Source organism: Crocuta crocuta, unplaced genomic scaffold (assembly GCF_008692635.1).
Source record: "Crocuta crocuta isolate KB4526 unplaced genomic scaffold, BGI_CrCroc_1.0 scaffold384, whole genome shotgun sequence".
NCBI lineage: Eukaryota > Metazoa > Chordata > Mammalia > Carnivora > Hyaenidae > Crocuta > Crocuta crocuta.
This window is the reverse complement of record NW_027532182.1, coordinates 1,697,995-1,711,006: the sequence shown is the minus strand read 5'-3', so window position 1 is coordinate 1,711,006 and position 13,012 is coordinate 1,697,995. Positions and strand designations below refer to the sequence as shown.

At 37.0% G+C, this 13,012-nt stretch overlaps 2 protein-coding genes across 10 annotated transcripts in view; one reads left to right on the top strand and one right to left on the bottom strand.

Moving 5' to 3' along the window:
- TRIM44 (tripartite motif containing 44) overlaps positions 1 to 13,012 on the bottom strand; it is a 105,941-nt gene that overhangs the window by 55,560 nt on the left and 37,369 nt on the right. For both annotated transcript variants that reach the window (XR_013338376.1, XM_077777501.1), the window contains exon 3: positions 7,638 to 7,877. Coding sequence is in view for 1 of the 2 variants with exons in the window: in XM_077777501.1 (XP_077633627.1) it covers positions 7,638 to 7,877 (240 nt within the window). In the remaining variant the exon portion in view is untranslated. The remainder of the gene's footprint in view (positions 1 to 7,637; positions 7,878 to 13,012) is intronic.
- The window catches only part of LOC144242536 (uncharacterized), a 40,589-nt gene that overhangs the window by 18,435 nt on the left and 9,142 nt on the right, over positions 1 to 13,012 (top strand). For 7 of the 8 annotated variants that reach the window (XM_077777509.1, XM_077777502.1, XM_077777507.1 and 4 more), the window contains one exon: positions 10,300 to 10,688. The exons of the other annotated variant lie outside the window; for it this stretch is intronic. In XM_077777509.1, the coding sequence (XP_077633635.1) occupies positions 10,300 to 10,425 (126 nt within the window). In that variant the 3' untranslated portion in view covers positions 10,426 to 10,688. Of the gene's footprint in view, positions 1 to 10,299; positions 10,689 to 13,012 lie in introns of those variants that run through there. 8 annotated transcript variants of the gene reach the window in all.

The window sequence follows — 13,012 nt, the reverse complement described above, 5'->3', positions numbered from 1 at the left end:
AAACTAGACAAAAGATGGGAGTGCTCATGACGTGCAAATAAAATAAAGATACACCATTTTTTTAGTACTTGACTTTGGCAAATAGGTTTATAACATTCAGGCCCAAAAATGAGATGAATGGTGATGAAAATGTACCCTGATATAACTGTTCTGTGGACAGTTTACAAATATGTACAAGAGCCTAAAAATGCCCATACTTTTGACTCAGTAATTACTTATGACTTATGCCCTGTGATGTAATAATTGGTAGTGAGAAGTCAGAAGTAACCTAAAATTAAGTAAAAGTTAAGTTTGTATCATTGATTCAAGATTCAAACATTATGTTTATGAAGGATTTCTAATAATATACTGTTAAGAAAAAATAGCATGAGGGGATGAATATGTTAACCAACTTTATTGTGGTAACCATTCTGCAATATATACATGTATTAAATCATGACACTGTACACCTGAAACTTACATATATGTCTATTTCATCTCAATAAAGCTGGGGGAGAAACACACAAAAAAAGAAGAGAAAAAGAAAAAATATCCATTGATAACTACTAATTTATTTTCTTCTCTATAAGTTTTTACTATTCTATAGTGATTAAGAAGGAAATTAGTTAGTTATTTGAAGAGGGGAAAGAGCACATCCCATTAGAACTATAGGAGTGGGACGGAAACTCCTCCCGTACCCTATATTCTATAAGAGGACCCAAATGATTTATTAGAAATGCAGTTTTAAAAAGAAATGTCATTGGCAATGAGAAACAATGAAATCTGGCCATGTGTAGCAACATGGATGGACCTTGAGGGTGTTATGCTGAGCGAAATAAGTCAGGCAGAGAAGGACAAATATCGTATGTTTGCACGTATAGGAGGATTAGGAGGAACTTGACGGAGGAACAAGGGGGAGAAGAAGGGCGGAAATGGTGGGGGAAAGGGAGAGAGGCAAACCATGAGAGACTCTTGAATGCTGACAAAAACTGAGGACTGATGGATGTGGGGGGAGGGGGGGATGGGCATGGAGGAGGACACTTGTGGGGATGAGCACTGAGTGTTATGTGGAAACTAATTTGACAATAAACTATTAAAAAAAAAAAAAAAAGAAATGTCATTAGGAAACCTGTAATCTCTGGACTTCTGCAACCAGAAGCTCTGTGATTCTACTTCACCTAATCAAATTGATCCTACTGAAGATTTCTTAAAACAGGCACACTGTGTTAATGGAATGGTTTTAAAATAATCTTCATAAATCAAAGGCAAATAGCACTTGAGTAGGTGGAATATTTACAATCTTTTGTTTTTAACAGCTTTATTGACGTGTAATTTATCATACCATAAAATTACCTGTTTTAAGTGTATATTCAATGATTTTAAATTTATAGTTATGCAACTATTATCACAAACTTGCTTAAANAGGTGGCAGAAGGGGGGAGGGGGGAGAGAGAGAGAGAAAGAGAGACACAGAGGGAGGGAGGGAGAGGGAGAGAATCCCAAGCAGGCTCCATGCTCAGCACGGACTCCAATATGGGGCTTGATCCCACAATCCTGGGATCATGACCTGAGCTGAAACCAAGTCGATTGGGTCACTGATGTGCCCATGTTTTCCTTAACATCTTTAGAAGCGTATGGCTGTTTGATATAAAATTATAACTGCCATGTACTGTTTTTAACAGAGATTTTATACATATGACAACTATAACATAAAGGACATTAAAAAGATAATTAATTGGCCTATACAGTTTCAAGATATCTACATCTTATGGGAAGTAGTATTATATTAATTTTAAATAGAAAGTTTAAGGATATATATATAAAACATATATTACATAAATCACAATATATATATTATAACCCCCATTGACACCACTACAAAATAAGAATAGAGCTAAAAGGCCAAAAAGTATATTAAAGTGGAATTCAAATAACAGTTCCAAAAATCCAAAAGAAGGCAGAAAAAAACAAGAGGAATAAACAGAAAACAAATCATCGCTGACCTAAATTCAACCATGTTAATAATGCCATTAAATGTTAATGGGCTGCACACTTCAATTAAAAGGCAGAGATTATCTGGAAGATAAAAGAATAAGACTTAGCCATACATTGCCTAAGAGAAACACACTTTTAACAAAAGATAGACCAAAAACAAATGAATAGAAATATACCACGTATAACAGTAAGCAGAGGACTGGATCAGCTCGATTAATGTTAGATAAAATAGACATGAAGACAAAGAGTATTATGAGAGAAAAAGAGGGACTTTTTATAATGATTAAAGGTCTATTCATTAGAAAGACATAACAATCGTAAGCATGTATTTGCTTAAAGAGACTTTCAAAACATCTAAAAAAGTTGATAAAGAGATATATAATTCCTTAATCATCCTTAGAACTAGACATAAAATCAGTAAAAACATAAATTATCTGAATTCTAATTGTTATTTAATAGAACACTATACCCCAAACTACGAAATACGTGCACATATGCATTTACCAAGATAGACCATGTGCTGGGCCACAAAACAAGTCTCAATAAATCTTAAAAGCCTGAAATCATTCAGAACATGTTCTCTGATCATCACAATGGAAAAAATTAGAAAATAACAACAGTATGACATATAGGAAAATCCCTAGTATTTGGAAACTAAACTAGACATTTATAAATAATCAATGAGTAAATAAAAGAAATCATATGGTAAATGAAAATATGTCAAACTGAATGATACTGAAAATAGGACATAGCCAAAGCTTATGATTCAACTAAAGCAGTGCTTAGAGAGAAATGTATAGCTTTGAAAGCTGACTTAAAAACACAGTAAAATCAATGATTCATAAAATTAGCAAATCAAAAAGTTCTTTAAGACTAACAAGATTAATAGCAATTACACTGATCAAGAAAAAAAGGAAAAATCACAAGTTGTCAATAATGAAAAATGAGTTATCATTCTAAATGCTGCAGTTAAAAAAAAAAAACAAGAAAACACTATGAGCAACTTTACACTAAAAACTACAACTTAAATGAAAACAAAATCTTTGAAAATTATAGCACGAATTTAAATAAACACAACTTAAATAGAACACAAATTAAAATTTCAATAAACATGAAATCAAAATAGCTCTATATTAAATAAATCAAATTGGTTACCAAAAACCTTTATATTATGAAGTTCCAGGACAGATGATCTTGCTAGTAAACACTACCAAATATTTAAGGGAGAAATGGCATCAATCATACATAAACTTTCAGAAATTTGACGAGAAGGGAATACTTCCCAGCTTGTTTTCTGAGGCCAGATAACCCTAATATGAAAGCCTGACGACTACGTTATAAAAATATAAAACTACAGATGTATATCTCTCATTGCACATAAACATAAAAATTTTAATTGAACCCAGATAATACATAATGACCAAGAGGAAGTTTATCATGAAATGCAAGGCTGATTTAATATTGTCAAATCAATCAATATAATCAGCCATTACAATAAAATAATGAAAAACACCCACCTCAATAGATACAGAATATAAATATCTTATATATACCACATTCATTCCAATTATTGTTCCCACTAGTTAACTTGTCATTTCTCAGTGGCTACTTTGCTTTCGAGCTTTTTTTTTTTGGTCCTTTTTCATTAGTTTGATTTTAATGTGTCTGGGTATGAGAGTTTATCTTGCCTGGGTTCACTCAACTTCTTAAATCTCTAGGTTTATGTCTTTCAACCAAATTTTAGAAGTTTTGAGCCATTATTTCAATTGTTTTCAGCCCCACATTCTTTTTGCTTGCCTATTGGCCATGGGTGACATTTTTGTTAGATCTTTATTCTCCCACAGGTCACTGGGACTCAGTTTCAATTATTTTTCTTTTTTCTTGGTTGTTCAGATTGGATCTATATCTTCAAATTCACCAATTCTTTCCTCTCTTATCTCCAATTTGCCACTGAGCCAATCCAGTGAATGCTTTATGTCAGTTATTGTATTTTTCAGTTCTAAAATTTTCATTTGGTCCTGCTTTATCTTTTCTTTGCTGAGATTTTTAATTTTCATTTGTTTCCAGAGTGTGTATTTTTGCTCAGAGTCATTTTCATTAAATAGAGGCTTTAAAATACTTGTGTGATAATTCCAAAATTTGTGTTATCTTGGTGATGGCACCTATGGATGGTCTTTTCTCAGAGTTGAGATTTATTGGTTCTTGGTATAATAAGTGATTTTGGACTGTATCCTGAACATTTGACTACTTAAGAATCTGATTCCTATTTAAATCTATTCTAGCAGCCTGTTTAAATTCAAAACATATGTCCTATTACATTAATGTAACACTGTGTGTCAGCTATACTTCAATAAAAACATAAGTAAAATGAAATAAAGTGAAAATAAAAATAAAAATTATGGTTTAAAAAAAAAGAAGAATCAGAACACATGTCCGAGATCAGGATAGTGGACTGTGCTTCAAACATCAATTTAGTTTAAATGATTCTGCAGCGTTATTTTGGTCTGTCCACTCACATGACAAAACTCCATGCTACAGTCTGCGCAGTGCTAGCTGCAGGAGGGGCACCAACTCATTACTACCAGGTTAAGAGTGGAAGATAAGGTTCTACCCACTGACCCAGTTAGGGATGTATACTGTCGAGTTAATGTAGGGGTGGGGAAGAAGGAGTTAGAGCTCCATCTATAGTCTCCATAGGGGAGGGATACTATTTCCTTCCCGATGCTGCAGGGCAGGGGTAGAAATAAGAGTTCTACCCACAGGCTCCAGGGGAGACAGGCACCACTGACTACTCAGAGAGGCAGGGGTGACGACAGAAGCCAGACTTTTACCTAAAAATTCCAGGGAAAAGCAGGGGAGGATAAAAAATAGGTTTTTACTCCAGTGGCTCTGCTACTGCAGCGCCGCTAGGGGCTGGGAAGGGTGCAGCATTATTCATGGTGTGTGTCTTCGGAACCAGTAACAATGGTCAAAAGGTTTCTTGTTAGTTGAAGTGCCCTTTTTCCCAGTCCTCTGGCTAAAGAGAGCATGCTTTTCTTGGAGATTTTCTTCTTGTCTGTGCTCATTAGGATTTCCAGTTTGCAGGGCACCCAGGCCAGGATATACAGATGCAAGAAAAATCCCAAGGAACTTGCTGCCATGTAGTTCCTCAAATCCCAAGATCTCTAGTCAGGACCATCTTTTCTCCACGCTTTTAAGAGTCTTCTGGTAGTTGATTTAAATATTTTGTTCAGGAATTTCTGCTGTGATTACTGGAAGTAATAAAGTGAAATATGTTTACCTTGTTCAGAATCAGAAGTTGCAATTTGATTTAAATGCATCAAAAAATAAGATGCACTGAAGACTAGAAGGCTGGAAAGATAGCTATGTATATATCATGTATATTAAAGTATATTAAAAGTATATTAAAACGTTAATAGTAGAATCTAGGTGGAAGTATATGAGTGTAATCTGTAGAATTCTTTTAATTTTGCTGTATGTTTGAAAATTTCATAATAAACTGTTGGCAGGGAAGAATCTTTTGGCCATATTCAAAATGCAGGTGATTAAAAAAAAATCCAGAACATGCAAAAGGAAGAAAAGAATTCCTCTGCTGAGTGAAAGAGACGTACTGGGGATTTGCTCTGATCAATAAGTTGCCAGATTAGCTGGAACGAGAGGCTGTTAGATGAGAACTGCTCTTTGTAAGAGCCCTAGCCAGCTGAATGCTACTTGTTGTTGTCTTTAACAGCTTATTCTGTCCACAGCCTGGTCCTTAGGCCTTGTCAGCCTTGCATCCCTAGGAGTAATTCCATCGGGGTTAACAAGCATAGCTCAGCTGAGCAGCTGATGTGTTTAGAGGGCAGTTAATGCTGGGAATGGACTAAATTCATTATTTGAAATGAAAATAAAGAGGGGGACATCTCTCAAAATTAAATCTTTATTTTTGAAAAAAACAACCTCATCAATACAGAATACATGTGGGGGTCTCATTGTGGGGAATTGGGGACAGAGTTATGCCACTGATCCCTTGAGTTAACTCTGGTTAAATTTTTTGTTTAAGCTACAAAGTGAGCACCTCCACACTATAAAAGGTCCAAGGAGTGCAAAGCCGTTAGGACACTGATTCTTTTCATTTTTTGCATGAACAAATGGAACACTTGGTGTACAGCACATAGCAGGGAAAACACACCGGCACTGGGATGGGATGGACCACGATCTGAATCATGGCTCCATTTTCTACTAACTGATACTGGCTCAGCATCGCTGCAGCTCTCTGGATCTCAATATCCCATATGTAAAACAAAGATAATGGATGCTCATAGAAGAATTAAGTGAAATGTTGAATATAAAGTGCTCTCTTCCTATCTAGAAACTTACTCAGGCACACACTTTCTTAATTCTGAGGAGGATAAAATGAAAAGAACAAGATCTATTTCACACACTGATGAAAATTAATCAAGAACCTTGGATGAGTGAAACAGATAACTGTCCAATGGTCTCCTATATTTTCTGTCAGGTTGGCTCAGACAACACCTGCCTCTTGGATTATACCCTGGATCTTCCGTTAGCTGCTTTATCCTGTGGCTACACTCTCCCAGGCCAAGGCAAGAGTGCTAACTAAGCAGTAAGCTCAGTGAGTCAGCAGCAGTCCTGGTAAAGTCCACAGGACTCCCCTAGGTTTTCCTCTAGAAGAGCCTATGCTCTGACATAAGCTTGATCAGAATTTTCAACAGTGCTGAAATATGAATTCCATAATATATTTTTAAGTGGCTGTCTTAAGTTTTATTTTAGAATTGTATTCCAAATGCCTGAATATGTTGTTTAGTAAAATGCATAAGACCTTTTCTGCCTGTTACAAAGTAACAATGAATACAGTGACTAACGTCTATAGTGATTCAGCATTTACCTTGTGTCTTTCATTCACACCTTTTTAAAAAATTTTTATTATTTATTTTTGAGGGAGAGAGCACAAGCCAAGGAGGGATGGAGACAGAGAGACATGGAATCCCAACAGACTCCAGGCTCTGAGCTGTCAGCACCGAGCCTGATGCGGGGCTCGAACTCATGAACCGTGAGATCATGACCTGAGCCAAAGTTGGATGCTTAACTGACTGAGCCACCCAGGCACCTCTCATTCACATTTTTTTGATCCAGTGCCACATGTCTCTTGTAATCCAACAGTTATGCCCCCAATTTATGCAGCTGGCACCATATAAAAACCAGGCTGAAGCACCTCTCCACTACTCACAAAATCAGTCCACAACCTTTCATTCTGGCCTGCTTTATGCTCCACTTCCTAACATATTCTCATTCAAGTTGTCATCCCTATGATGACTTTCCTTGTAGGCTCATTTCACAACTGGGAATCTGTCAACTGCCTTCTTCTGTCACTCTGATTTCTGACTTCCCTCCTCAACAGTGATTAGTATTTGCCCTATTGACTATACTCCTGTAAGTCATGGTAGACAAATATTTTGCAATGCCCAACTGCTGGGTGCAGGCTCTAATGGCTGATACTTCCATATTGGTTTATACACCAATCTAAACATTTATACCCTATCTGAGCTTTCAATTCACTCATGTTTAGGGACCACAAAGGAGAATTTCCAGAGCTAACAAACATGGCAGTCAGTTTCCTCCAATTTCTCGTGCTACTAATAATTGCAGGCACTCTCCTTTACCTCTGCCTTTGGCTCAGCTGATTCATTAGAGGTATCATGTTGTTCCTTCGCTTGGGCCATCTGAGTCATCAACCTATCCATGTGGGACTGGATGTCTGCCAGTATCTCAGTCACATGAGCGGTAGCCATTGCTTCCTGGATGTCCACTAGATGAAGGGCCTTCTGTTCCTCATCAGCAATCACTTTCTGAACTTTCTTAAATTCCTGCTGTATAAACACCTTCATCTGGTCCCGGGTTACCTGCAGAACACAGACAAGTAAGACCAATGAGTTGGACACACAAAGAAATGGAACGAGAGGGCTGCTACTATAAGTTCTAGGCTGCCCTGGTCAAAATATAAACAACCATGGTTCCTATCTGATCCTGAAGTTTTGTGAATATCCTCTAAACAATGTTCCCCTAGTACTATTGATGAATTTCTTACTAATCTTTTTGCCTTTTTTAATCTTTAGGAAGTAATTCTGTATCCTTCCTTTGCTTTTCCTTTTCTTCATTTTTATACTAACAATACATGATTATTTTTTAACAATTTAATAGGTAAGTGTAAATTGTAAAAGATGAAATTCCTCTTCTCTATCTCAATACCACTTTTCTCTCTGGAGGGTAATTACTGTTAACAGTTTGGTATTCTGGATAGCCATTTTCCTATCTAGTTATATACATATACATATACAATTATGTTCTTTATATATAAATGGGTCATAGAGAACATACAGTTCTGTGTCTTTTCTATTTAAAATATGTTAGTACATACAGATCAACTTCATTTATTATGTTAAATGTTTGTATGATATGGATGTATACAAATATGAATATTTACATACATAAATAAAAAGATAAACATACCCATTAAAAATTTTCCTTCTTTTATTTTTAAAAAATTTTTTTAATTTTTTTTATTTACTTCTGAGAGTGAGAGAGACAGTGTGAGCAGGGGAGGGTCAGAGAGAGGGGGAGGTACAGAATCTGAAACAGGCTCCAGGCTTTGAGCTAGCTGTCAGCACAAAGCCTGACGCAGGGCTCAAACCCACGAACTGTGAGATCATGATGTGAGCCGAAGTCGAACAGTTAACCGACTGAGCCACCCAGGAGCCCGTAAGTATTTTCCTTCTTAGTGGAAATACAAGATATGTCCAAGTTTTTGCTATTGGAAACAACACAGTAATGAACATCCTTGGATAGATCTCTTAATATTTGCATATGAGTTTTTTAAAGAGGCTTCTGGAGTCATTGAACCAATTTATATATACTCTAAAAATACTGACTGATACACCTAAACTGCCCTCCAAAAAAAGGTGTACCAATTTCATTCCCACAACAATGTATGAAGGTAAACATTCTTTACACCTTCACCAATATTAGATAATGTCAAGCCTTAACATTTTTATTCTCTGATGCATAAAATTATATTACAGATTTTTTTTTGCAGCAATCACCGAGCAGACCAAATAAAATACAGCTGCAGGCTATATGTGGCTAGGGCATAAGGTAAACAAAGTGAGAAACTACCAAAACAAGAACTTCTAAACTCTGTATCTGACCAGTAACTACATTTACTGATGTTTCCTAAAGACCATGTTTATTTGAGGAGTATTTTCAAACCACTACGCATGGTGAATAGCTAAGGTAGGGGACAGGGAAATGGCAGAGCAGTGGGCAGAAGAAGTAAAGACCAATAGAGAATTTTAAAGCTGAAAGAGAAAGCAGTTGTCACCCAGGGGACAACTTTCTTTTACAGATAAGGAAACAGCAGCTGCAGGGGACTTGTAAAAGATGCAGGGGACACCAATCGTCCTGTTCCCAGTGGTGCTCTGTTCACTATAATAGTCTCTGGGAAGGAGAGTCAAACTGGGAAAACTTAAAGAGGAGACTGAGGAAGAGAGACTCTAAAGAGGGGAAGATGGGGCCATTTTTATTTAGCTCTGAAAAACTGAAAGAGCCCTGGTACTTTAAGCAGCTTCCGTAACACTGCCATAAGAACACCAATGCAAAGTAAGGCCTGTATGTTGACAGTATCCATATCCTTTCACACACTGAGTGACTAAGTGACATAATCCCTCAGGAATCCATTATACTCTCTACAGGCACTCTTTCCCGTGCTAAAGAAAAGGGGTGGGGGAGTGTTAAATGTTATTAATGTCTCTGCAAATTCTGTATCAGATTGAGAACTGTGATTTGTGTTTATTTATATAACTTCTTTTTATTTTTAGTGTGTTTATTTCAAGGCTGTTCTACTTTATGATGACCTCCTATGAATGAATCTCTAACCTTGAAATAAATCACGTCTTTTAAGACCTAAGACCTTCTCTTGGAGACTAAACCTAGGAAATTTTAGCTAAGAGATAAACTTTTCTGAGTGCCTGAGAAAATCGCTTAACAGCTGCAAGTGACTAAAAATGAGAACACAATAAAAACAGACTCACAACTGATTTTATTAGCCCTCACACATACATGTGAATCAGGTCAGAAGCTGATTATTGGTCAGGAAAGGTGTGGTTAGACTGCAGCAGGTGACTAAATCATGGGTTTAAAAAAATCAAATTCTCGATTTCCCATCGCTTTACATAGGTTTTCCAATCTTTATTTTGTATAGATCATCCACAAATAAGAACTGAAGGCAGATTAACCTCCTCCATAAAACCTTTATCCTTTTCATTCCAGTTCTCTACTAATCAACAAACCAGATTTCTGGGCCACAGCATCCATTCAAATTCAGAGGCCAAAGGAGGGACTCCCTGGGGGACCTGGCTCGTGATAGATGGAATACTCAGGAGAAAGGACTCCTAACAATAGCAGGAGTGAACCAACTTTCAAAGCTCCTTTTCAAGTTTTATTACATCTTCTTGCCATCAAAACTCCACTCTGCTACAAGCTACTCAATTCTCCAAGAGCAGCACACTCCTCCTGTCAGCACCTCTACTGACGTCATTTCTGAATGGGTCTCTTGGAACCTTTTCAGCCTCTACCCTATAGCTCCCCAAAGGTGAGAATGGTAGTCTTATACTCCTGACTGTATTATACAGTGTTAGTAAAAAAGAACAACTCTACATATGCAGAAAAGAGAACGGTGGGTGTATCCCAGAACAGTGAAATTGGCAATGTAAAAGGTTCCTTTTTTTAAATGGATCTAGTAGTAATTGTTAAGCTTTTTGAAAACCACAGAATTTCCCTTACCCCAAACAAAATCTTAATGTAGAACCCTAAAATATAACACAACCAAAAACAGGACTACTATGGTTAAAAGAAAAACTTCCTCCTCCTCGAAGTAATTCCCAGGGCACCGGTAGTGGTCTCCAGCAAAATTCCCCTGAGGTACCTGGGTCCTCTACACAAATGAAACCCTAAAAGGAGTTTGCTTTCTTTGGTCAACTGGCCCCTACGCTGTTAAAACTTAAAAGCCATAGGTTACAAGCAAGTCGTTATATCTTTGCTATGGGTGCACTGGGGTGAGAAACTAGGTTACTATTTAAACACAGCATTTTACTAAAATTACTTAAACACAGCATTGTAATTTGAAAGTTGTGATGGCCTATTTGTAAATAGTTGTAACATGTGAAGATCTGATCTAATTAGAGCAGAGTCCAACCTCCTCATTTTATAGGTAAAACACACACACACACACACACACACAGGAGTGCAGTAATAAAGTCAAGTTTAGGGATCAACTTCCTTTGGTCCACCTCAGTATATTTTGTGGTACAACATTATTGCCTGTAATGATCCCTTTCTGCCTGATTCACATTCTTTAAACTTACTTCTTCCTAATTGAGATGTTTCCTTGGTTAACAGGCAGCTCTGATATTATCCCCACTGAGATGTTATCCCGTTATCCACCCTCCCCGCCCCCCGCCCTGCCCATGTGAATCTTGGGATTAAGGATGCACATCTGAAGAGTTAAAGCTTCATCTCATGGTACATCTATATGCTCTCATAGTTAATATTTCCAAGCTAGGCTGTACCCAAGAGGCACACAGACTGGCACTTTACACATACATAATTAAACATAAAACCTTGAATTAAGAACTTGTACTTAAAAACACCACCATTCAGTATGCTTGACATGGGATGCAAGCCATTAACTCCTAGCTAGCTGGCTTGTAGGAAACCAAGGTTTTATTTATTTTTCTATTATAGGCAGATTATATAAAAAAAGGAAAAAGCAAACTAGCTAGAAAGCATCACAGCTTAAGAAAGACTTGTTCCAGAAAAGTGCTGCTGACATGAACTGAGAAGGATGGAACAGGGTCAGGAGCAGGAAGCTACACAAAAGAAAAGTATCGGAGTCTATACTAATTGAAGAGTCAGAAATACTTGTTCATTGAGACACATTTCCTGCAAATAAGTTTAAAGGGTCTACTCCAAAAATGACCTTATAAAGTGTGAACTGTATGAAATAGTTTGTGAGACTCTAAATACCTCCCCAAAAGGTCAAGAAGTCCACTTTTTCTCCCCCTTTCCTTTTCTGAATGACTACAGTTCTAAAATAGAAAATTAAAGAAGCACAAAATGGAATTTTTTCAGATGCTGCAAGCTGCCCTCACTCCCACCAGCACACTGTCCTTCCCTGCGTGCCAGTGTCCATGGAAACTTTCGTGGTGGGAATCTCCAAGTTCAGGATTCTGGATAGCCTCTAGTATTTGTTCTGGCAGTCTGCTCCAAGAGAGCACTGTCCAAATCTCCACCGGGCTCCAGTGAGGGCCGGTGAGGGAAGAGCTTCATCAACAAGGAGGATAAAGTCCTTTTACAGTGTCTTTTGTGTATGAGAAGAATAGCCACTATCTGTGAATAAAACCAGTACCCATTCCTAAGGCTTGGGAAATTATCCAGCAGCCTAGAAACACAGCAGACACCAACCATGAACTACCTTCCATTACTCACGTTCTGAGTGAGGTCAAATATTTTTCTGACAACCTGGTTGGAAGACTGAATTGATTGGATATTACAATGGGGCACTGAGAAGGGTACAGAAAAGGTAATTAAAGTGAATATTTTAATCTCTTCCTTAAACCATTTTTCTCATCTTTATCAGAAGACTCCAGACAAAAGCAGTCATGTATACCTTTACTTTCTTTCATTACCCAATTGTGTAAATACAGCACCATGGGTTCTCAACCTCAGGTATCAGTTACTTCAAGTATCCACTCAATGAAATAATAATGATATTTACTGTTGCTGTTATTAATATTTCTATTATAAAAGACTGTAAGAAATACACCAAAACGTTGGAGTGGTGACTCAGAGCGATGGGATTAAGAGTACTTTTCTTTTTTTTTCCACTGGCAGTCCAAATTTCCTATAATAATGTGTGACACTTTTCTTCAACAGTAATTTTTAAAAAGAAATGAAGCTCAAAGAAAAAGTTAAATCCTCAATA